The following is a 26566-nucleotide window of genomic DNA, read 5'->3' on the forward strand; positions in this document are numbered from 1 at the left end:
GGAGAGCAGAGTTAGAAGTGGTGGAAACAGGAGGAGAGATGGCCCTGCTCAGAGGAGCGTACAATCTAAGGGGAGGGGTGGACAGACAGAGAGACGCAGGGGAGAGAGGGAGAGTAGGGGGACAGAGGCAGAAGATAAGGTAGGAAGTTAAGTGGGAGAATTGTAATTGTAATCCTCATCATCGTTATCTTCATGTTGCTCATATTCTTGTCGGTGTGGTAGTCATCGTGAAAAGACTACCACCGGTTGAGACTAACCCTCCAATTTTAGAGTGTTGTCCAGATGTGTAGTATTGTGCCCATTAACCAATAATCATTGTCTATTCTCTTCGGTAGGTAAATTACAAGAGATTTATGATGTTTACATAAGTTAGTGTGGAAACTATAACTAGACCTATTGCGTCTATAAAAAGTTTGCTTTCTCTTTCTATTACATGATCGAAAAGTTATCAATATATTTTGCAAATCATATATTCCTGTAATTATAAGTATATTTTTGAGAAATGTATCTTGTATGTTTATTATAAATCATTGAGTTTATCTCAGTCCCGTTTAAGGTTGTATTGACAAATTAAAATTAGTTTTAAAATATTATTTTCTTTATGTTATTCACCTCTTCTATTCTTTAGGCTATTTTTGTACTTCTGGGCTAGTTGTTTTCCTCTACATTAAGTCGAGGAAGGTAAATGTATAAGTAAATAGAATAATTATTGCTCTCATTCATGCCATTAGGGGTAATGCTTCCCATCAAGACAATCAATCTTGGAAATCCATTTTCAGTAATTGCAAATTTGCATAAACTCCTCTTATCCCCAGATGCACTTTCTCCATTCTATTCCTCTGTCATGAATGGTAGCACACCCAGAACATTACTCACGTCATACAACTGATTAAATAAGGTAATAAGGAGGGGTGAGGGCTACTAGTTACTAATTCACCAGTGTGGTTGGTACTTTTTCCATTTTGGCACTATATAATAATAAATCCCCACTCCTATCAGCATAAACAATGCAGCGTGAGTTACATAAAGGAACACATGTTTATTAAAAATATTAGCAAGTACAGATTTATAATTCAACAAAAATGTGATTTAAATGGGACATGTAAATGTTCTTAGTAATTTATCAAATGCATTAAAAAAATATATAAAATATTTATCCTTAATTAATAAAACATTGCTGTGAAGTATGTGAGACAACTGGTGGTGAGATTATTTATTACTTTTGGTAGGATGAGTAACTAAGTAGGCATCTAATAGGAGTCTAAATAGGAAGTAATACTGTCTTTAGTTAACAGTAAGAACTGTTCATCATGATTCCACCATGTGAGCTATACCCAATGGGCTTTCATCTCAGGTGAAGACTTCTGTATGTTGACTGCAGGCTTAGTAATGTTAGATATGTTTGTCTAGGAAAAAAACAGAATGAGTATTAATGCTTGGAAGTTGCTCTAGGTATGAAAAAATATGGCACGTAGAGTATCCTCAGTAGCTGACACTTACTGATCTGGAGGCTGTTTGAAGGGTGCCACTGGTAAATACGTCCGATACCGGCTTGCTGCGCGTGTGAAATCTGCGGAACAGTCTACGATACTCTTCTCTCACCTGCAAGGTACAGCCAAGTAACTAAATCAGACAGGCAGCGTGATGAAGTTTACACTACTTGGAAAAACATGGTGTCTCTGTATGATGTATATTATAGATTAGGTGGTAGGGCTTCATCTGATGTTATATCATGCACCTGTATTACTAAGTAAAAGACTCAGACAAAGGCCACTGATTTTCTTGTAGGCTGCAATAACAACAGTGGTCCAGCAGGTTAGTAGATGTACAAAGAGTAAATTATATATTTATTTATTTATTTATGACATAATGCAAAAAAGTCAAATAATCTATTTTTAAAAAATGATACTACGCTCTCACATACTGAAAACACACTGAAATGATTTGTTGAAAATAAACTAAGTACACTGGCATTCTAAATTAAACAAGAAAGGTAGTCAGACTTGTGGAAATCTACTGGAATTGTTTTATTATTATTTATTTATTTAATTTATCATAGTTTTTATATAGAAATTGTAGCAAAAATGTATCAAAGTATACTATGATATGGAATACCACAAACATAAGACAAGAGCATTTTCATCCTGTGTTTTACATACGTAAATACAAAGTATTCCGCGCTCAAACCTAAATAATGGATTGATTGGTAACTTGAAACAAGAACATTTTATCGAAAAAATGCAACAATACGTCATGTGTTAACATGCACACATGTAAATAAATAAATAAATCACCGGTGATTTGGATCAACCGTGACTCTGCTACTCCGCATATCGCTACATTGGACTTTGGGTACTGCACACTATACTACCGCTCGGATCGCCCGCTTACCATCAACATTGTACATTGGATTAACAGGATGATCCCTGGATCTATGGACCGCTACTAAGCGCAAGTATTGTAACCCACTCTACACCCTGGGCATCTAGCTAAGTTACACTGGACTGTGCCATCTTCCAGGATTGTAACCAAGTTATCATTTATCTGTTCATACACATCTAAGCTGGACATTGATCTATGCACCTATCAGTGTTTCACCTATTGTACTGCGTGTAATGACTATCATTATGTATATGCCATAATCAGCATATTGATTTTTTTAATTTATTTATTTATTTACATGTGTGCATGTTAACACATGACGTATTGTTGCATTTTTTCGATAAAATTTTCTTGTTTCAAGTTACCAATCAATCCATTATTTAGGTTTGAGCGCGGAATACTTTGTATTTACGTATTGTATCAGGTTGGATTTCCCTGCTATTCTGCTGTTTACCTATCTAACCCTGTAGTGCGCTTCCTTCCTTACAATTAACCTGTGTTTACATAAGCAAATTGTTCAGAAAGTGACAAGATGTCGTGGACCAGCCCCCAATGTGTCCTTGTCTGTCATGGATTGTTTTGATTTAGCTTCTCTACATGTTGTAAATGTTCTTCTCTGGTCTCAATGAGAGAGTTATATATGCACTTTGCAGATATATAGTATGTCACTGAGTTGGATTTTTAAATTTAAATAAATTGCATATACAACAAAATGATAAAATGATATGCATATGTATTGATGGCGCACAGTGATTTCATATACATCACGATATATGGATTTCTACCTGGTGGTTGAGCAGACAATGCACAAGGAAGATGTAGGCACCCTGAAGACTGTTACAGATGGTGAATAGATAAGATATGACCAGGGAACCAGATCCAAACTGAAAGAAGCCAATACTCCAGGTACAGCCAAGAATGAACACTTGAGCCAGAGCTTTGAATGTTAGTAGTCTGGAAGAAATGATGGACAATTAGCAATGAGGTGAATGATATTGGTACATTAGGTCTTCTACTCACTCTACAATTTAGACCAGTGGCTCTTACATACTAATGCTGCTTTACTAAAAATATAATAGCACAAATTATCTAAACACCAAGATTAATTTTGTCCTGTTGTTTGTAAGTTGTCATAGCAACATCACACAACCATGTTGATCCATTACCATGTGCCCACCCGTATGGAGAGACCCTGAGGATTATGGATACTCTCTCCAGCACTGGTGAGTCACCTGTTTGGGATATGTTTATGTCTATTTCCCAGTAGTGCTGTCTTGGTAAAAACCTCCAGTCCACTGAAATCAAACTAGGAATCTTATCAATAAATTCAGTAAAAGACTGTCCAATCGCTTATCAATATTCATATAACCAACTTTACGGTATTCAGTAACAAAGAAATTGGAATACACATAAAGAGGAATATGAGTGAGGAGGCAGATCTTTTGCCTGTACCTAAGAGCTGGTGTAAGAATGTGCACTGATGATGACGACAATATTGAAATAAATTAATTTAAAAAATTTCCTCCACCCCCTAAATAAATATCCAGCACCAGTGTTGTAGCCTTGGCTGGTTAACACTGAAGTAGTGGGGATATGAGTGTAACTAAAGCTATAACTCCTAGCCAGTCTTGTCTTCAAGTCACCTAGAGAGACCCCAATGTCTTGTGTATTTACCGAGTGTTTTTCAGACTGGACACATTTGTGTTGAGAGATGCCAGTCTAATCCGGAGGAGAAATATAGTGAGAGCCAAGAGAATGGTGTTTACCTGAGAGTAAAGATGATGAGAATAAGAAACAAGCATCTGATAAAGTGCAGGATGATAGGCTGATGTAGCAAAAAGGGAGATTGAAGGAGTGGTGAGGAAAATATGGTGTTTGCGTTCTATAACAATGGTGGATTCAAATATATAACCTATGGGAAATCTCAAATATTCTAAACAAGGGCTATAACACATTTATGATGCAAATAAAAGATTCTAAACGACTTCTTGCACCCCAGGGAGAAATTCTGCTATTAACTGATCTGCAGGTTCTGCTGTGTCTGCCTTGTATGCTGAAATAATACAATTCACACTAAAGTACATTCCTATATTGCTGGGGCCCACTCTTGCAGGGTGATCATACTTCTACTGGACATCACCTTATAAGTACACCTGTCACCTATACATTAAAATAATATCTGAATAAATTACATTGATTGCTTGTGATAATTATATAGTGTCTGGTAGGGTAGAAATAAATCTTAATTATTTATAAGAGGGCGAAGATCATATGTGGTAGCAGAATCATACTCGCTGAGTCACTGAGAGACCTCTTGTAGGCACTGTCAGAACATAAAACTTACAGTTTATACAGGTTTTTGATGGGCTCTGGATGATTACTTTAGATTACACTGATATGACATCAGAAAGTCCTTATCAACAGCTAAGTTGCAGCATGACTAAGGGGAAATAGCAGGAAGTACAAACAAAGAGAAGTAGGGACACTTTTGCAGCTTTTTTTGTCTACTTTTGAAAAATCATTTCAGAGACATTGTGAAAGTAACACTTTTGGGCACCGTAGGAGGTGTGTCCTGCTTCGCCTAAGGGTCATGTCAAGCTCCACCCATGGGGTTATCTCGTGCAACTCCTCCACTCATTCTCTCTCTCCCATCCATCCCATCTTTCTTACCCCCTTTCTCTCCCCCGCTTCCCTTCGCCCCTACCACCGCTCTGACTTGGGGCCAGGCAATTAAATAATCACCCTTTGCAGACCAATTATTTCTAACCCTAGACCACCATAAATTCACTATCATTCTTTGCCTACTTCTATTTACTGTGGAAATGGGGACGAGCGCTTCTACACATCAGCCTCCAGAGCTTCACAGGAAACCAAGAAAAACAAATGTAGCAAGACCAAACCTAACATACTTCAGGCCCTCAAAGCCAAGGGGGCTGACAAAAGCCTACAATAAGTTGGCCTAGTTTGCCAGCAAAATCCAGGACTTATCATTTTCCCTCAGTTTTAGGTGATAATCTTTTGTCAGTTATACAGTAATTGTTTCTTTTACTGCCCATTTCATACTTTTGTTGTCATATTATTGTTATTTTTGTTCTTTACCAAACATTTTCAGAAATTCTTAAAGTAAGTGGAAAAGATTTGTCTAATTACACAACTATTTTTTGCTGTTAACATGTGCAAGAATCGAACAAATGTTTTTTACATACATAGTGAGGTTGAAAAGAGTCAGTCAAGCTTGCCGCCCTGGGATGCTGTTTTTTTTACCACAAACAGAAGACGCCATCATTTATTTATTTATATAGCGCCAACCAATTGCACAGCGCTGTACATAGAATATTTGTCATTAATAACAGCCCCTGCCCCATTGGAGCTTACAGTCTAAATTCCCTAAAACACACACACACACAATCCAATTAACCTACCAGAATGTTTTAGGAGTGTGGGAGGAAAATCACACAAACTCCATACAGATAAGGTCCAGGTCTGGAATCAAACTCATGACCCCAGTGCTGTGAAGCAGACATGTTAACCACTGAGCCACCATGGTTTGTATATATCATCACCCACTCAATATTTGTACCAATCATATGTATGTTATGTAATAACTGAGGAAAGAGCAGGAGAGATATACAAAGTCTGATATTATGTACTCACAATGATGAACACACAAACTGGACCAAGGAAACTCCATCTCAGACTGGAATGGAGCCAGCAACTAAAGGAGAGAAGAGAGATACACAGCTACCTGTTACTGTCAATTAGTCCTTCCTTGAGCTGCCACATCTCTTACAGTATAATATGGCTTCTTTTAAGACAAAAATAATGTCTTACGCACTGCAAATAGAATGTAAGTTCTATGGATCAGTGTCTCAAAAGCATACACATGTATGTTTACTATGGCCAGTAGGATTCTATTGTCATCTCACCTCTGCACCTCAGGAGAGTACAATTTTCCAGCTGTGGGGCCTGCTACTTGTGTTCGCACATTGCAGCGTATGGCTGCAGAGTGACCGATGAGCATTTAATGGGTATGAGAGGCTTCTGTCATACACGACTAGCATGCTGATTGGTAGATGTCACTGGTCATCCACCATTTAGTTTACCAGGAGCAGCCTACTGCCACATATTTACTGGGTTTACCGGGCATGACAGGCTTATGTCACACCCAATAGTCACTTTCCAGCACACTGAGTGGTGGATGAGGCAGACCATCCACCAAAAAAAGTGTATCCACAATATAACATTAACCAACAAAAAGAAAAAAATTTAGAATGTGGTGAATATACTTTAATGTACCATATATTATGTTGTAAGGCACCATAACACAATAGCACCCCAAATGTTACTGTGCAATAATGCGACAAGAGAACAAATTAATACAGAATAAAAGATTGAGACAAACTTACTATCGCTGTGACCCATAATCAAGTGGACGTACTGCTGCAGAGATCCCAACAATCACAGCAGGAACCCCAAACCCAAGTAGACACATCACTGGAAAGTTTGATCGTCGAGAAGTCATATAATTCAAAGCTCGCAGGTTACGGACAGTCATGAAGAGCAGAATACTCTCAATACACATCCAGCAGAATGCACAGAGGAACAGGAATTGTAGCCCACCCGCAATGACAGCGCAGAGGACCTGGGGGTCATTGAAGGTGGATAGGAAATAGATAACTGTATGATATTGTTTGAATTTTTGTAGATCATTCTTAACGTTAGTATGTGATTTTATTCATTTGAACCTGATAATTAAAGTCATGAGACTAACCTAATCCTTGAAAACATAAAAATTGTAAAAAAAAACAAAACAAAAACATGATGGACTATTTAGGACATTTCCATAATATTGTTTGGCTGAGTTACCACATTCAGTACATTATATAGTTTGCTAAGTTTTCAATTATTTTATATTGTTCTAAAAGGAGAAGCAAGATAAATATTAAGTCTACGGAAAAGAGATGAACATACCAAGATATGTTGTGTTTGAGACATTTACCTTATTAAAGGTTTGATCAAGACCCACAAGGAAGAGAAGTTGTCCCAGGAAGAGACATCCACATAGAATGGACAAGACAGAGGTGTGGACACTTCTCAGAGACCGACAGAGGATAAATGTGAGAAGGGAGAGACACAGGCAGAGAAGGGATATACTCAGACCAATGTGAGAGAGGATGATAAGACCAAGATGATCCTGTAACAAAAAGAGACATAAATTTGTATGCTAAAAGAAACCAACATTGTGTTTACATGCTAGATGTGTTTGCCTGTAGGCAGCCTTACGTACTAGCTGATGACACCCGGTACCCTTCTGGGTTCAGAATAACATTAGCAAACAACTGGAAAGATACAAGTGTACTTTGTTTTATATAAAAAAAGATATATGTGTGGAGATACCGGGTTTTATGGCCCAATTCTCCCCACTTCACCCTGGCTGGCCACCCACGAATGTCTTCCTACTCCAGGGAAGCCTACCAAATACCTTTTAAGGTACTTATTATTCACTCAGGCAAATGCAGTTAGAAAGTAAAGCAATACATTTATTGTAATAAAAAACAATCACTAGATTATTATGCACACACAGTAAATAAATGGCAGGAAGGTTTACCACATCATCTGTCCCTTACCCCCTAGGGTAAGGAGCTACAGTCACCTGGATGTCCTGACGTAAAGATCCATGAAGTTCTTCTCTTAGCTGCAGCAGTAGTTCATCGGTAGAGAACGAAAACCCAAGCCAGCTACACTGCACCTTCCATGAATCCAATCCCTGAATGAACACCCCCTCCCCTTCTGGAGTGGCTCCTTATATCTATGGTCTAATTTCCAAAGAGCTTTCCCCTCTCTGGGCAGACCCCTGGGCCTCCCCTTGTTTAACATTGGTCAGTGTTGGACTAGGGGGAGTTGGATAGGGGAGTGAAGATGAGCGGTCTTTCCACAGAACCTCCCCTGTTAGATGGCATGTCCGGACTAGTCTTGTGAGAACAATGGAAACTATTTAGTTTTCCCCCTCCAGTAACTTGCAAACTGATCCCAACCCATAACCCCCTGGCTTCACTTTAAGGACAATGAATAACAACCTCACTGCCACATCACCAATATTCAGTAAACAATATACATATTTACAATGAGCTACAATGTCCCCTTATCCACATGGAAGTAGACACTGCAGTTGTAGTCTGTTGAGCTGGGGAACAAAAGTAAGGGCTATAAAAAGGTTATGGTATAATCCACATTATGTGAGAAATGAGAAACAGGATGCTTACAGTGTTACCACACTTGTTTCGCCACAATATTTATATATAATAACACAGGAATAATTATAATTAACAAACACTAGTGGGTCAACTGCACAAGAAGCTTAGACAACCATACCCTAAAGGGGCTACAGTCACTGAAACAATTGGATCACTGTCCTAGTCATGTGGAACACTATCTCAGTCATTGAGCAATACTGTTCACTCCTATGCCAGCCGGGCAGAGACCAAGTCCAATGTCCTCTTGTTTTTGGCAAGTACACAAGGTGGCAAGTCCACAGCGACTTGGCGATCCATACACTGACACAATCCTGGACCATTCCAACAGGAGCTGTAATCCTTAGTCAATCTCTCTATTGTGAGCTACTGCATTGCTCATGACGGCTCACACTGAATACACTCTGTCCCAGCTTCTTAGCAACAGCTGTGACAGAAGGTATTCAGAACGAGCCATCGTGAGTTATTACCTTCCCCGTCGACCTGTCTCTGAGTGGCAATACTGCTCATGACGGCTCACTCAGGCTGTTGTCCTGGCTGTTGCTAGGCATCTGGAATGTAGTTTGCTGTCGGGAACTGTACCCGACCCATCCCGGTTGGTTGCCTAGCAGCTGGGATGCTCTTGAGACTGCAGTAGTGCCTTTAAGAGACATGTTGAAGAATCTAGCGGTACCTGAAGAACCCACTAGTTGGGCTTCAAAGAACACTTAAGCCACCATACTTGACAATACATATACATATATTTCTGCAATGCCTGGCAATATATATATATATATATATATATATATATATATATATGTATATATAGATATAGATATATATATATATAGATAGATAGATAGATATATATGTATATTATATACTGTAATTGTGTATAGAAGCTGCTTCATGTAGTACTGATGAGAGGGGATGTCTAGCTGGATTAACCTTCATTTGTGATATAACATGAAAAGGAGAAACATACACATGCCACAACAAATAGAGCCAGCACTGATATACATGCATCTTGGACAGTCTTGGAAGTTTTGGTCTTTTTTCCATCCACTGCCAGTAAGGGAGAGGTCTAGCTTAGTTGTCACTCTGTATTACCCAGGTACACACTTGCATGAAAATAGATAGTATTCCCATTGCTTCAGAGATTGGAGCAAGTCAATCTATTCTTCTACTTTTTGGTCCCATATGCTTCGACAGTCTAATGAGAGCTGTAATCCCCAGCCAATCCTGTTTTCAAACATCTTGAAGGCCTTTGGACCCCAGTTCATATACTTTATCCAGTTATAATGCTCAAGTGCTCTGGGTATAGAGGGGAGCTAGCCTCTGTGGCAGTCTTGATTTGTGTCCTTTATCTTGAAAGGGTTAGTTAGAGCAACCATGTGACTGCCTACATCGTACCTAAACACTCTGCTGATTTAATTCCCTCAAATCCAGATATAAGGATTGACACAATGGGTTTGGATTGAGGGGCACAAAGTATTGCAACACAGGTTAAATAGGAAAATATTTGTCCCCTCCTCAGCTTAACTCTTTACAGTCTTTTGAATTTTCCCCCTCCTCTAAATAGATCAGTAACTTCTGGTGGAGCTGACCACAGCCTGTACCCCAGGACCCTGGAAGAAAGGGACAGGGTTGTGTTAAAAAATATCTTTTAAATGAGGATGTATCCCTGGGTGGACTTACTTATTTTAGAACAGTTTACACCAATAATCACAATAGTGTTATATAGTCATAACACATTTAACAAACCTATAGGTGAAGAGCCAACACATCTTTCTGATGAGAGGGTGTCTCAGGTAGGCTTAACATTTATTAGGTATGGCCTGATACCCCCCTATTGTCACAATTATGTCCAGGGGTCAGGTCATGTCGGGAGGTTTTAGGGTCTTCTCTATAGAGTATAATAGAATTGTACTGTCATGCTGGGTAGGTGTAGTGTCTTATGTCTATTGCTTAAATTATTTCTCTCCCCCTGTGTGTTACCTTTCTTCCCCCTGTCCCCTATATATTCTCCTGCCTTGCCCTTGTGTTTTCTTCTTTTTACTAATTCTCCCCTCATGTCTTTCTTTCCCTGGACTTTTGCCTCCATGTTCTCCACTATGTTGTTTTTTATCTTGCATTTATCATTTTCTAAAGCAAACCGAACTTTATGTACCTATGACAATAATGTTAAATTATTATCAGTCATGTGGCTCAATTTACTGTAATATCAGACTAATTGTCCAATATCACGGCCAATATTACCAGGACTGTGGCCAGCTTAAGCCAGCTATTAATTTGGCTAAAATCAATGATGTATGGCCTTAATCTGATTTTTTTATTTTGCTAACATACTGCTTATGCAAACAGTTGAATCAATATAATTTCCAGACCATGACCCGTAATTACCTCAATTTCATGTGGTGCCATGATCACTGCAAAGCTGGAGAAATGGCTGCAGGTGCAGGTGCTGTGTGTGTTATTATAATACTCTGTAGTACATCCTTTGTCACTCCAAACTTTATTATTGGAGTCCCAGAACACACAGATGAACATATGAAACGGTTCCAGATCCTAAAAAAAAATGATTAATACAATGTAGTGGTAAGGCCATTCTTCCTTAAAGGCACCCATCACCTACATACAATGGAGGCAGCCATTTTGGGGCTGAACCGATATTCATGACAATGTATCAATTCACCAAAAACTACTGACGTCAATGACGCATGAAGCACTTTGTGTCTTATGCTGCCATTGATGTCACTGGTTACTAGTGAATGGTTAGGCTGGATTCTCATGAATATTAGTTCAGAGCTCAAAATGGCTGCCTCCACTGTCTGTAAGCGATTATTATTATTATTATTATTATCTTTTATTAATAAGGCATTACAAGATTTTTGAAGCGCTATACAGAATACAACACAGTTGACCATACAGGGTAAAACACTACACAACAATAAACAAGTAAAACCAAGACTCCAATAGCTCCAAGCATTGCTAGTACAGAGAAGTTGCAGGAGAAGAAATGGTAAAGAGACATGAGGGAAGAGGGACCTGCTTGTAAGAGCTTACATACTAAAGGGAGGGCAAACAGACACAGGAACAACATGGGAAGACAGAGCTTAAGAGATCAAGTATGGAGATGGTTAGGTAGAAGGTAGATGAGTGCACTTTAACATATATTTACAGTATTCTAAACAGTTATCTTAATGGTAGTACAATGGTATTTAATGCAAGCAGAAAATTTTCGTTTGCCACTTGAACAATACACTTCTTGACTTTTGTTTAAACAGCCTTCATACATAAAGTATTCAATGCCATTATACCACTTGAAAACACATTATCACGCCTATTTCACAACCACTGACCACAACTTAATCTTCTGCATACTAACCTTTAGATGAGAGAGCCTGAAGATCACCGGCGAGCTCAGTTTTTTCCTAACAGGAGTTGTGATGGCTCCAGTAACCACCCTTGAGTTGACCACAGCCATACGATTATTTACAGAGACTTGTTGGGTAATTAAAATATTGCCATTTAATCCTGAATCAAGACCTTTGTAGGTAATAAAAATAGATCCATCTGGTGGCAGAAAAAAAACTATGTCAACAATCAATTAATTGCCAATCGTATTTACCATGTTTATGTGAAACTTAGTACCCTGGCTATAGTTAGCATTATGTTGAACAGAAGCTGTGATATTGCCGGGTGTGTGGCCATAAAACTGTCAAATTGCCTGACAATGATCCAATTAAATGAATCCTTTTTGGGCATGTTGGTAATAGTGCCCATACATACCCTCGGACATAGCATTTGAATCAATCCTGACACTAACGGGGTCTGTTCGTGCGGTCAGAAGAGAACCACACACACAGATGCATAGAATGTTAACAAACGTGTCTGATAATGATTGTATCAACTTCAGTAGGTTTATTGTCAGGCATCACAATTGATTTTTGGGACCAACATTATATGTAAGGTCATCTTCCAACCGCACTAAAAGGCCCCAATGGCGCCACAAGTGATCTGGGCTGAGTACTAAGCGGCTGTACCTTGTACAATTTGGCCACCAACAAGCGATACAAACTTGTACAATGATCCTCTCTCTCAGCTCTCATTCCAAGTGGTAGAATCACAGCCGGTGTGGCCAGGTCTTCAGCCTCGATGTCGGAAAAGTACCATATTGTTTTTAAAACCTGTTTATAAACGTTCATTGCCAATTCAAAGTCGGTCATTTGTAGCAAACGTTTAGATAATTTTATTTTTATATTGCATCTGTTTCATTAAGAAATGAAGGAAATAAGTAATAATGTTCCTCTTGCATAGTTTACTTTACTTTTTATTATAATGAATCACCATTGCAGTTCTGTTAGTCTTCAGCTTTTATACCATCAGCTGATTGTTTTTATTATTGTCTGTGATTCACTTTGCTCATACACACAAAGGAAAACAAAAGCTTTCAAAGGAGTTCTGCTCATGTATGGCTGCACCAACCACATTGATTGGGGCTGAGCAGAGGTAGACTAATGTTAGATGAGAAGAGGTGTAAAGATATTGGGGTAGATTTACTAAACTTTCTAAAAAGGAAAGGCGGAGGTATTGTCCATAGCAACCAATCAGATTCCTCTATTCTATCACCCTCTGTTTTTTTTCTGTCCAATAACAAATAAAATTTATTAAAACATGTTTCTCCAATGCTAAGGATTATTTTTATGTAACTAATTATGGACTTGATTAACTAACTTATTTTTAGTTGCTTTCAACCAAAAAACAACCTTGTTTTTCCTTATTTTTTCCGTCATAAACACTTATGTTGGCACTTAGGAAGATTATCAATTAAGCATTTTGGGTGGAATTGATCTGCTCTTAGAAAGCCATTACAATCAGTGGGTTTTGAATATAAGTCTGTCGATAACTTATAATGGCACTGAGCTATCAATACATCCAAAAAAGTGATGGTACTATCACTAACTGAAAAATGTAATTTACAGTAAATTAACTGCATCCATCATTAAATGAAGCTCATCAATGCTCTTTGACCATATCACAAAATAAAATAACTAAAGGAAGTATGCATGCCACATTTATGGACTGGGTGTAAAAGGAAAACGTATAAGACTAAAAAGATGACTGAATAATTAAATAAAATCACATGTTGCTTTGTAATTGGTTTAGTTTTTTGTCTTAGAAACTATATAAGAAGCCAAAGTAGATTTGAATTAATTAGTAGGATCATATCATTTTTTTTTAGTGATTGCTATTATTTAGATATGGATTACTAATTATTTGTTTTATAGAGTGTTCCTATATGAAAACAAACCACATAGCTAATATGAATGTAAATGTTATAATAGCATTATGCGTATCGAGTTGAATTTAATCCTAAGCGTTATTTGCCGTTTGGAAACAGAACAGAAAGCAGAGTGCAGGACAATTATATGCATATCATAAAACTTGCACAAAATTGTATTTTAGCAAATAAATGAACTACTAATAACACTATAATTATTAACAAAAATATTTGCTTTAAAACAAAAAGGCTTTTTTGTTTTTTTACATCATATACATAAATCTATATGTTCTTAATGTACATTGTACATACAGTGCATTCTTTATAGTCTCTTTTACTTGCATGCACATCTTCTTTCCTATCTGGTGGCACGCATATGTGTAGTTTTTAATACAAAGACAATGGCGTGACAGTCATCACTATCATCTGGCACTTACACCTGCCCTGGTGTAAATACGGCTAAAACAAGTGCACTTACGGTAAACCGAGGAATTGAATTGGCCGCTTCTGCATAGGCCACCCTCGGCACGTCCCTATTGTACATTGCCTACATTTGTTCGCCTCTTCCCATCCCAGTTGCGCCCTCTAAGCCGTAATCAGTCTTGTCATTAGAGTTCGGACTTGAATTGCATGAAATTGTGTTCATTGGCGTAAGTTCAGTATCGGAGAATGCTTAAAGTGAATTTACGCAAGATACGTCAAGCAAATGGATCTACAGCCCTATATGTCACAGTATGGTTGTTGGAAAGTAAGTAAGTGTGATTTACTAACATTTAAGTTATGTGGAATTAGGGGATTCCAGGGAGGACCCTCATTATTTTAGTAGGATTGATTCAGTTAGTTATGTTATTTCTTTTCTTTTTTTTTATATACTTTAGAATTGGGCCCCTGTATGTGGATGACGAACACCAAAAGTAAAAAAAAAATTAAATATTTCATGCACTTTATATTGTGCCACAGCCTTGGATATACTAATGCATCATTTGTCTGGCATTGTCTTGAACTACTCTACAGCGTTGTAATACTGTCCAAGACATCATAGTGTGTCAGCCTGCTGCCCACTACTGTTATTATGTATTACATAGTTACAGTACCTTTCTCTCCAGGCACCAGACTGCATGGTATCTGCATAATGTTGTCACTTGTGATCAAGGTTGTGAACTGTACACCGGGAATGCAATGGTCACGGGACGCCATCATGGAGATGTCTAGTGAATAGAAGGGTAATACATGAGGAAGATATGGCTGCTGTGCAGGTGATGCTATTTGCTTTTCGTGATCCTTAGGTAAATATTATACATTCAATTTATCTACATTTCCTCTGCTTATTCCTTATACATAAGAAATCATATAGAAGACATTAGTAATAATTCCCTTCATTTGGCTAGAATAGGAATTAAATTGACTAACAAAAAGAACTGCTTCCTTCTTATCCATATACAAGTTATCTTTAAAAAGTTTTACGAGCTACATTTTGCAACTTTTATTGTATTTTGTGATATCGATTCTAACTTAATGTGTATTTTTATGTTTTAAAAAAAATAGTTTTTTATATAATGATTCAATGCTACGGTGATATATTTTATCTTAGATAAGGATTAGTTTTCTGCTTCCTTGCTTCCCCTTTATTCTTATGTTTGTGTTAGGCTGATGGACTGTTTACAAACTTACAGAACTAGTTGGCGGAGGTCTTCACCTTTAGCAACCGCCTTTCCCATAGAGCTTTATACGCTCACCAGTACTCAGATGCCCCCAGGACTTATCTCCAGATGTAGTGCAAGTTTGTGATACAGAACCGTAGCGGCAGGCCAGGAGACAGAAAAGATGGCAGCGGATGGTCAGGCGTTATCTGAGGTCAGAAGTCACTAGCAAGCAGGATAGTCAGATAACACGCCAAAGGTCAGGGTCACAGGCAAAGAAGCGGAGTCCAAGGTACAGGCCAAAGGGTCAGGGTCACAGGCAAGCAGGCATGGTCCAAGTACAGGCCGAAGGTCAGAACATGAGATCCAATGGAAAAGTAACCACTTCTGTTCAGTATGTTCTAGTTGCAAACTTACTTGCAGATTAGGATATAAAGGTTTTTCAGCCAGTGCTTTTTCCTTGTGAGCTTCCCATTAAGGCACTTTTTGTGGATTGCCTTGAACAGTGACACATGTACATCATCTTTCAATGAAGCTACTGACTGCTTTGAATTGTTAAACATTAGAGGCAGACTTACAGTTGATTTGCTGATAGGTGGCCTTTTTGTCTGGCAACTAATTCTAGAGGAGAGGTCCTGGTTTATGCATGGCTTCGATGGATGTTCAATGCTTTTGGAGTGTATTTGTATACTCCCCCAGATTTGTGCCTCCATGATCATAGGTCTGGCTTGTTGGGTATTCCCTTGTACCATTTTGAATCTTTCCCTCTTGGCACACAATTTAAAGAAGGTAGGCAGGTCTCTGGGACATATATGAGTGCAGATGAATGTGCATGTGTTATGGCAATGGCCACCAGATGTTTTGGGTGTGACAATCAATGGTAGACACTCATATCAGTGGGAAAATAAACACAAGTAGTGTGCTAAGGAACACAAGCACGGAACACTGAAGGACGCTCGATTCCAGGACAAAGCAAAAACAAAAGGTGCAATAATCCTGCAACAAAGATTTTTTTTTTTTTAGTCAAAATGTTTTACAGCAAATGACGTTCGTTTGAGTCACAAAGTGTTGCTTATTGACATAATTGCGAGGTGATTAGCATTGCTGCCTCACAGCTGGTGCTGGGGACATGAGTTTGATTCCAACCTGGGCCCTATCAGTGCGAATTTTGTATGTTTTCCCTGTGTTTCTGTATAGTAGGTTCATTGGCTTCTCACAAAAATGGACCCTGTGTGGGGTAGGGAATTTAGACTTCAATGGATGATGATCTGATATAAATGATTATATATTCTCTGTTCAGTGTTGGGTATTATGATTAGTGCTATATAAATAATTTATAATAAAAGTAGACTAAGGTCATTTTTTAAGATGTTACCTAATAACAAGATTGATATATGTATTCACACAGAAGCAGCTCCTAGAGAGTGTGTATGCTGGCCACATGGAGACCTTTTCTGAATAGAATTTTGCTAGTGCTTATATTAGTACCGTGCTATGACTTTTAAAATGAGTCATTTGTGCGGTAGTTGCATGTCTGGAAACACTGACTTGTACCAAATGACTGTAATGTCTCCTTGCCAACTGTACAGTTTGCTTAACCTAGCTATGTCCAGCTATGAAACTACAGCATTTGAATTCCCACAGGAAAGGAGCATCACTAATACATTCTGTAGAGTTGTACATTAATGCATCATATGAGAATTTTATTTGCCGGGGAGCCAGACTCTAACATATGAGTTTGATTGGCTCTACAACGATCCTCAGCGTCCTTGCTCAACTTGCTTAGTGACATATGGGAAGTTGTTCGTATGGCTTCATCACACCCGTTCCATCTAGTTGTGCAACACGCCAGAGCGGACAGTTTCACCAGGGGTCTGGCAGATCATGTGATTCTACACGGGAGGGATTCTGATATTGGAAATCCCCCTATGTGCATGTCTGTTGTTAATAATAGGTCCTCCAGCATAATGTTGATAAAAGGACAATGATATGGTGAAAATCGCAAATGTCCGTGGCTCAATTCTGTCTGGGATACCAGAGGCAATCTAAACATTGTAGTCAATCAGGTACAGCGTAATTTTGCTTCATGCAGCATAGTTGCCTACTCTCCTGGGGTCAGGGACAGGCTGTGCTGGGGGGCAGGAGGGGCATCTGCCCCCCAGGCTCGTACCATAGTGGGCTATCTTAGGCTGGGTCAATGGGCCACCTGCAATTTTTTCCTTAAAAATAGGCTGCTGAGTCAAGTCTTGCAACCCGGGCTAAAATTTGCCAGCCCTCCCCTGCCCAGGTTGTCCATGAGGCACTCAAATTTATGGAAGTTCTCCCAGATGCCCACATCTGGCCAACTTCCGTATGAAATGGGTGGATGCAGGGTTTTGAGAGACAATTGACAGTGAAATGCGTCATCTTCGCTCCACATAGATGAGATAAAAAATGTTGACAACTACAGTATGTCATGCAGTAGCTTTCCAATCACCAGATCCCATTCCAATCAGATATGTACCAAAGAGGAAATTTGTTCAATGGAAATTTGAGAAAAATTTACTTCACAGAAAGGGTAGCGGATAAGTGGAATAACCTCCCGTCACAGATGATAGAGGCTAATACAGTAGAGCAATTTAACCATGCTTGGGATAGACATAAGGGTATCCTTAAAAAGAACTAAGGATCAAATAGGGTTTTTTGGTTACCATTGGTTACAATATGATGCAGTCTAAATGGGCCAAGTAGTTCTTATCTGCTATCAAATTCTATGTTTCTATGTTACCTAATAAAATGGCCACTAAGTGTATGATCATTATACATAGAGCACACAGTGTGTATCTTCTATCATGTATCTACCAATCTACAACACTAGTGGTTAAACTCACCTATATTAGTGGTGCTGATATTCTGGTTCCTTGGTGCAGTAGTAAAAGACAACAGTGTAGTTGCCTCCACGGTGTCCAGTATTTGAGTGAAAAAAGTACCTCTCTGAGAACTGTTAGCAATGGACAAAATATTAGCATCAACAAGAACCACCGTGAGTGATTTTGCCACTTCAGTGAAACGTTCAATTGCTTTCTGTGTGAAGAGAGAGATTGAGAAAATGATGAACAGTTAATGTTAAGGATGAAGAGCTCTCAAAGGGAGATGATGGAGGGATCAAGTGAGTTGGATCAAAAGGGAGCAAGGTCAGGAAAGGGATTATTGTGATTGTTGACATGGGAAGTATTTTTAAAGGACATCACTTATTTTGTAAAACAACAAATGCTTTGTAAGCAATGGGCAGACAAGGTGCACTGGCACCAAAACACATTGGCAAAATGTGCCCCACTAGCTTACATTCCCACCAGCAGCAGCCACACACATTGTACCCAGCAGTAAGATAGGTACGGTCCATCATATTGTTTTGTTATTTTCTTGTACAAGTCCTAGACATGACTGTGATTTTGCTTCATGCAGCACAGTTGCCTACTCTCCCGGGGTCAGGGGCAGACTGTACTGGGGGCAGGAGGGGCATCTGCCCCCCAGGTGTATGCCCCCCTTTTTGACTAGCATCTCCTTACGCCTGTAGATGGGCAGGGAATGTTAAACGTAGGCCGAGTTCAGTAGGGTTTTGTTCTTGTAACTGTGACACAATTACATGTGGATGCATCTGCAGATACAATGTTTAGGAGGCATACTACTTGCAGGTATGGGAGAGCTGGTGCAACAATATATAACAATGAGGATAACTATCAGCAACACTATGTAGCAGCTTCTAATTGGCTGATTGCGTATTGACCTCTCTAGCTAGTAGTACTCAAATCATTAACGGCTGCATTGGATTTTTAAAGGGTAAAACAACTGATATTTGTATTTAATTTAACTTAATCGAATGAATTTGTGACTTTAGCAGTTAGTATTAACACTACACTTTCTAAACGCTTTCCCTACACTATTGTGGATGTAAGGATACACACGTGTTACGCCTGATGTATGCTTAACACAAATACTACTGTTCATGAGCTGAATGCATCTTGAGATGAGTCAGATTCAACATATGCCCATAAACACACTTCTTTTACATACATTTTCTCCTACATACATATTCATTCACCTCTAAATGAGCTCCATTGTGTATTTGGAACTTTACAGTTACTTCCATCCATTCTATTTCAGACTCTATCTAAGGGCACCTTTCTGTCATGGCCTTGGCTTGCAATAAAGTATAGGCTTTTAGGCCAGGACTCTGCATGCATCCCCAGGAACTACCACTATTTAGCATATATTATAATATGATATAATCACCTCTTTAGTGATGATGCTGTGATTTGCTTGGCAGGAAGAATTCAGAAGATGGGATGTGTTCTGAAGTACAGAGCAGATTGCATCCTGTGGGTTAGAGAAAGCAGTGATTTTCTTTTGGGGGGAAAAAACTCTGCTGTATCATTGTCAGTCAGTGCTCAGCTACGGCTTACATCTCTTATGTAGATAAGACCCAGTAGTACCACCATAAACATCTGGATATAAAGCTTGTAACTGTGATTTTTTTTAGGCAGAGTTACCAGTCAGCAAATGTTCATAAACAATAATTGTGGTTGGCGTAAACAGTTTGGGCCATCATACAGTGCTGAACCTTTATCATCCCTAGCCAGGGGTGATTCTGTTTCTTTATTTTAAGTCCCTCTTTTGATTATGCATCAACCCCTGTTTCTATATTTAGTGTGATCTCACTACTGACTCTCTGCCTGTATCCATTGAGAATATCCATTGAGGATGCCTGCCTCCCAGTTTTCTTCCCATTAGAGCACTCATCCATCCTGGATTCTCTAAGGCATATCAAATAATAAAAGTCTGCAGTAACTACCAGCATAATATAGACAACTAGGGCTTGAATGATTTAAACATGATATGGATCTAGACACATCTGGACTGTTCCCCCACATTCCCACAAACTCATCACACTGCTTACCGGTATAGTCAGCCTGTCACATTGGCCCAATTTGTCCAGCTTTGCAAAATTACATATCTGCATGACTTTATACTCTGTAGACAGATGAAAGAGAGACTGCAACATGTGAGTACTCGCAATGAATGTTGCCCTGCTTCTTATATATTGTCAGCTAGCCAATCAAAGTTATGTATCCCTGATAAACAATCCTTGTGTTTTTTCTAGCATACATCATCATTGTCCTTGTTTTTAAGGGGCAGCACGGTGGCTAAGTGGTTAGCACTTCTGCCTTACAGCACTGGGGTCATGAGTTCAATTCCCGACCATGGCCTTATCTGTGAGGAGTTTGTCTGCTCTCCCTGTGTTTGCGTGAGTTTACTCCCGGGTGCTCTGGTTTCCTCCCACACTCCAAAAACATACTGGTAGGTTAATTGGCTGCTATTAAATTGACCCTAGTGTGTGTGTGTGTGTGTGTATGTTAGGGAATTTAGACTGTAAGACTGTAAGAGAGTGATCCGCTGTATCAAAAGAGGAAGAGAGGCAGAGAAGTGACCCTTGTACTTAGGTGAGCAGATCATGGGTTACTTTAGTGGGTGCAGTTTTGGTGTAGTGTAGAGGCCGGGAGATGGATTAGTTGTACACAGGACACAATTTGAAAGGACAGATAAGGTCAAGACATGGTTTCTTAAGGATAGAAGCGATAAGTGAAAGTTTTAAGACAGAAGGGAAGAACAAGTGTTGGGTGGGAGAGAAGGAAGAGTGGGAGATAATGGGTGGATAGGAAAGTGAAGTAGAATGTGGGTGTGGAGTGATGGATCTGTTGAGAGTTCATTAATAAAATGTATCAAAGAACGTCATCCATATAATGAAGTTCATTCATAAGCCTTGAGGTTTATACGCAAGTTGCAAATTAAAGTGACTTTTTCATGCGCTAGATAATCAAAACAAAGAGGACACTTGCTGCTTGCAAGAGGTTGCTTGGGCCAGGCCCCTCCCCTGTCATTAGCTTTAAAACACTCGTCATCAAAGAGGGTTCTCCCTCCTCCCAAATTAAAGATTTAATGAAAGAAAAAGAAGAAAAAGGAAAAAGAAAGGAAAAGAAGATGATGACGATGATGATGATGGGTAGAAGATAAAAAGATGAAGATCCCTATAGATTTAGGCATCAATTAAATAAGACAATGAGAGCATGGGTGAGACTTTATTTGTATTAAAATATTTTAAAATTATCTGTGTGAAATTTATTAATGTCAATTTATTATGTAGCACTAGGCTGGTGCATGTAGTTCTGCAAGCATACTCTAGAATTCCCTAGCAGTCATAACCATGCTGACACTTAGTTCTAAAAGCACCAGCATGCACAAGCAGTTAACAGCTACCATGATTGCTGGGACCAGTAGTACCAGAGACTAAAGTACTAACATAAGGGGGAGCAGAGAGAAGTGACAGGTTGTATGAACTTCAAAAGAGGAGATAGAGAGGGAGATGAATGGTTCTGGGGTATTGACTTTGAAGGTGGTGGCAAGGGAGAGTAAAAAGCCAACTCCACCACTTTGACAACCACCATGTCAAGGAGTGTGAGTCGGGAGAGAGCTGAAGGCCAGAAGGAGAGAGACAAGTTTCAGTAATGGCAATGAGGTTGAGGGCATAAGAGAGGAATAGGATGGATGTGAGTCTGTTGCAGACAGATCTAGTGTTACAAAGTGCAAGGTTAAGGGCATGGACATTAAAAAGATGGCTGTGGAGTGGAGGTGGTGTGACTGGATCACTTATAAATAACTTATGGTATAAATGTATTTAAAGGAAACAGCACAGGGCGCTTATTTATATAATTGCTAATGCACTTATTTTTGATATTGTGTATTTTTTAATATAGGAAATCGTTATTTCTGAAACCAGGGAAGAAATTTGTTTCTTGTTTAACCTCGCTAGACTTTGAAATTACAAATTTATTTGGACATGGCTTTCAGGCATTTTTGGATTAAAAGCTGCTGACAAAAAAAGAAAAATTCAGATTGGTGAGTATATTGGTGAGTATATTGGGGTTTTCTTATTTTTAATAAATTTATGTGGTATGAGTGAGGTTGTGTATTTTATTTATTGGGGTTTTATTATTTTTATTAAAATGTTGGGGTTAAAAACAGGGAGTTGTGCTTTATTTAACATTCGGTTTTGTGGAACTACAGGTCTCAGCCAGCCCTGGGTGTCAGGGCATGTTGACACTTGTGGTTCTCCAAGTGTAGTTATACAAGCATCAGCATGCCCACACTGTTTATGGCAGCCGGGGCTGGCTGGGACTTGTAGGTCCACAAAACAAAATGGCGTTTGTTTGTTTTTTTTTACATAATTTTCGCCATTATTACCCACTGCCCAGGGGTGTAGGAAGAGCCATAGTGCTCTCAGCACTGGGCTTGGTGTCCCTAGAGGGGGGGCCCGCTAATTTTTTTCGGCGGAACCAACTCCCTAGGGAATCCAGCCCAGCGCTGACCAGCCTGGGGTTAGTTGTCATTATGGCAGGTGGACCCCTGCCGTGTGTCCCCCTGCTACAGTGCCATGCACCTGGCTGGTTTGCCTAGTGCTGGTTATGTGAAAATCAGGGGACCCCCTGCAAGTTTTTACCTGATTTTCACGCAACCAGCAGTAGGCTGGCAGCACTAGGGTTAATAGTGGATGGGCGGGAGGACCCCATGCTTTTTTTTTTTTTTTATCTTTTATCTATTTGTAAACTCTTGACAGCTGCTGGGATCTCCGGCTCTGTAGGCAGACAGTGTAACAGTGATGTGTTTGCTAATCTCACAGCTAGTACACACAAGGAGAGTTAGCTAAACACGGGAGTGATTGACATTGCAGCAAATCGCCAGAAATGACCAGCGATTTTGAAGTTCAGAGTAAAAATCGCAGTTTAATACATCTGGCGACTTGGGGACTAAAATCGCGAATTATCACCCGCGATTTGCAGAGATTTAAAATCGCTGAAATCATAGGACCTTGATACATTTACCCCCAGATCTGTGATATGGTACTTATGAGAAGCTGAACTTACTCACTTATAATTTTACTTACTGCAATACAGTATGCCTTCATGTATTGCAGTTGCCTTCTTCTCTTAGCCAATGTTCACATAATCACTTTTGGTTTTGGTTTTGGATCTGGATTAAATTTGTGCTTTGGTCTTGGTTTTGGAAAAACCGCCCTCGCGTGTTTTGGTTTTGGACCCTTACTTTTTTCTAAAATCCTTATTTTTTTTTTATAAAATCACATAATTTGGCTCTCTTTTGTTACTACATTATTATTAACCTCAATAACATTAATTTCCCATCATTTCTAGTCAATTTTTGTCAAGTGAAAAGAACACTGCTACCCCTCCTGTTTCTGTATGAGCAATGGCAATGAGCAAATGGCACTGGAGACTGGAGAGTGACAAGAACACTGTTACCCCTGTTTCTGTGTGAGCATTGGCGCTGGGTCTCCTGGGGAGGGAGGTACTTATGGAATTCAAAACCTGCAAGACCAGACAACACAACAATAACGTTTTGCCTCGATTCAGATCCGAGGATGCGCAAAAATACAGAGCTGGCTCGCGAGCCTACTCGGATCCCCTAAGTTCGGGTGGGTTCGGTTTTCAGAAAACAGAGCCTGAGCCATCCTCATGCCATTCTACATTTTGTTTCAGGCTTTACATTTGAATCCTTTACCATATGCCCTCCAAGTCTCTGTTAATCCATATTACTGAGCTGGCTTCTAAATATATTCCTGCTTGTTCTCTGACTTGCAGTAAAGATCTCAACCTATTCTGACTCATGTTCCATGAACTCCCTCATCCCATAACACCCTAATTTTACATCCTTCAAAATTCTATTAATATCTCCAACTTACTCACCGTAACAATAGTTCTTCGGTCTTCCTTTAGGACAGAACTGAGCAGCGTTGCACTCACAGTAGTAACTGCCATTTGTATTCTTACATGTTGCCCCATCTCCACAGCCATGGTTCCTTTGGCATTCATTTACATCTATAAGCCAAAATTGGGAGGGATAGTCTTGGGTTATATACAAGTCTGTCATTTCAAGTTGTAATATAAAACTAAGAAATGGATCAGAGAGACTAATATATTCAGCAGTTAATGCTCATAACCGATAGAGCTGATCAGAATTCAGAAGAGAGAGGTTGAGACAAGAGTGGGTGACTCAAACACGGGAGGATCAATGAGGGTGAGGTGTACTTTGTGTTTGTTAAAAGGCACACAAAGAGTGGAGATAAAGAGGGAGTGCTGAAGCTTTTCAGGTTAGGAGATACCTAAAAAATGTGGGAGATTGTTCCTAAGGTGGGGGGCAGCACAGGAGAAATCTTGGATACGGGAGTGTGATGTGGCTACCAGAGTGGAAGTCAGTGTTGGTTGTTGGCCGAATGGAGGGGATGAGTGAGAGTCCTGTATGTCTAGAGATGAGGTTGGAGATGTAGGGAGCAGAATTGTAGAGAGCTTTATAGCTGATGGTGGCAAGTTTGAAGATGATTCTGTAGGGAAAAAGGAGCTAGTGAAAGGCTGGTCAGAGAGAGGAGGCAGAAGTGGAGCTGCAAAAGAGGAAGATCAGTCTTGCCACAGAGTTGAGAATAGATTGAACAGGAGCCAAACAGGTGAAGGGGAGGCCGGTCAAGAGAAGGTTACAGTAATCAAGGAGAGAAAAAATCAGATAATTTATGAGAGATTTGGTGGCATCATGGGAGAGGAAGGGTCTGATACGTGCAATGTTGCAGAGATGGAAGTGACAGGATTGGGAGAGACTGGATGTAGGGGATGAAGGAGAGGAATCAGTAAAGGATGATGTCCAGGCATTGGACTTAGGAAGAGAGGAGATACAGGTGTTGTTAACAGTGATGGAGCTGTGAGGTGACAATTAGTGAGGAAAGACAATTCAGATTTTAGACAGTTTTTAGAAAACATTAGGAAATCCAGGGACTAGATGGCAGAGAGGCAGTAGGACACCAAAGAGAGGGGGGAAGAGGAATGATCAGGAGATGAATAGTAGATTTTGGTGTCATTTACATAGAGGTGATACTGGAGACCAAAGGAGCTGATCATTTCAACTAGGGAGTTCCCTTCTGAGGGACTCCTACGGGATTCGGTGATGAAGGAGAAAACCAGAAGTAGAAACAGAAATATAACATTTGGAGAGGTAGAGCCAAGATAGAACAATATCAGAAAGGCCAATGGTGTGAAGGGTGCACAGTAGAGTGAAATGTGCACCCTCCGCACTATGTGTTACTCAAGGTTGAGTAAATAGTCAAATAAATGTTATTTATTATACCCACAGTAGAACAGAAACTCTGTATAAGTGATTAAGTACATTCTTTGGGGTGCTCCCTCAATAGTATATATTAAGAGTTTAACCATTCCAAAAAAGAGAAAGAGGGGTACTCCCAATATATCATATACAGTTCTACATAGTGTAAATTTCGAACCTACTTATTAGAGATATATAGGGTTCAATATTTTAATCATTTGGTTAGAGATCTCTCACTTATGAAGACAAGATTAAACACACATAAAATATAACTTTTATTTTATACTGTTTAAAATAATAGGTTTAAAATGTGAAATATAACAATATTAAAATGAGTGGGTATCCAGAGGGCTATATCATAATTTTAAACCTAAATTGGTATTAAATAGAAAGATCTAATAAGGGAAGATCATCATCATCATCATTATCACCATTTATCATGTAGAAGTGTAGAAGTTATTTAATATCTCAGTAACTCTGTATATGTGCTATTATTATTTTCACAATACCCTTAGATATCACTACACCATGATTTATTTATTCATGCTTGGACTATGGACTGGATTTGTGTTTCTGTCATGTTGTTATACCAATATATCAATGAATCTCAAAAGGGCTTTATCACATTTTAACTAATGACATTGAATGAGATCGAAGTTATACTTGAAAGTGCCATGTTCACTTCTTGATATTTGCCTCTATTGACATCACCTATACTAATCACACTATAATAGATTCTGATTTATATGTTGATACATTGTATATATATATATTTATTAAGGGTCTCTTCAAATATCACTGCTAACAAACAATAAGAGAAGTCACATGAGAGT

At 39.1% G+C, this 26566-nt stretch overlaps 1 protein-coding gene across 1 annotated transcript; it reads right to left on the bottom strand.

Annotated features, from left to right (window-relative positions):
* Positions 1-1185: 1185 nt before the first annotated feature.
* On the bottom strand, positions 1186-24439 carry LOC142150646 (adhesion G protein-coupled receptor E1-like). Its single transcript, XM_075205841.1, has 13 exons — positions 24332-24439; positions 18407-18599; positions 14991-15104; positions 12001-12188; positions 11016-11180; positions 8036-8044; positions 7382-7576; positions 6789-7024; positions 6037-6097; positions 4057-4148; positions 3168-3336; positions 1501-1602; positions 1186-1406 (listed from the first exon to the last, which is right to left on the bottom strand). The coding sequence occupies exons 1-13, from the start codon at positions 24437-24439 to the stop codon at positions 1329-1331; spliced, it is 1710 nt and encodes a 569-aa protein (XP_075061942.1). The 3' UTR covers positions 1186-1328.
* Positions 24440-26566: the final 2127 nt, after the last annotated feature.

Source organism: Mixophyes fleayi, chromosome 4 (genome assembly GCF_038048845.1).
Source record: "Mixophyes fleayi isolate aMixFle1 chromosome 4, aMixFle1.hap1, whole genome shotgun sequence".
NCBI classification, from domain to species: Eukaryota; Metazoa; Chordata; class Amphibia; order Anura; family Limnodynastidae; genus Mixophyes; species Mixophyes fleayi.

What these genes read in the sequence shown, in the direction of transcription:
- LOC142150646 (XM_075205841.1), bottom strand. Translation starts at nt 24,439, where the DNA reads ATGGCTGTGGAGATGGGGCAACATGTAAGAATACAAATGGCAGTTACT. An exon ending in GATTATGGGTCACAGCGATA is followed by an intron (nt 6,098 to 6,788) that starts GTAAGTTTGTCT and finishes TCTCTCCTTTAG; the next exon opens with TTGCTGGCTCCATTCCAGTC. An exon ending in TCCAGTCTGAAAAACACTCG is followed by an intron (nt 3,337 to 4,056) that starts GTAAATACACAA and finishes CATTTCTTCCAG; the next exon opens with ACTACTAACATTCAAAGCTC.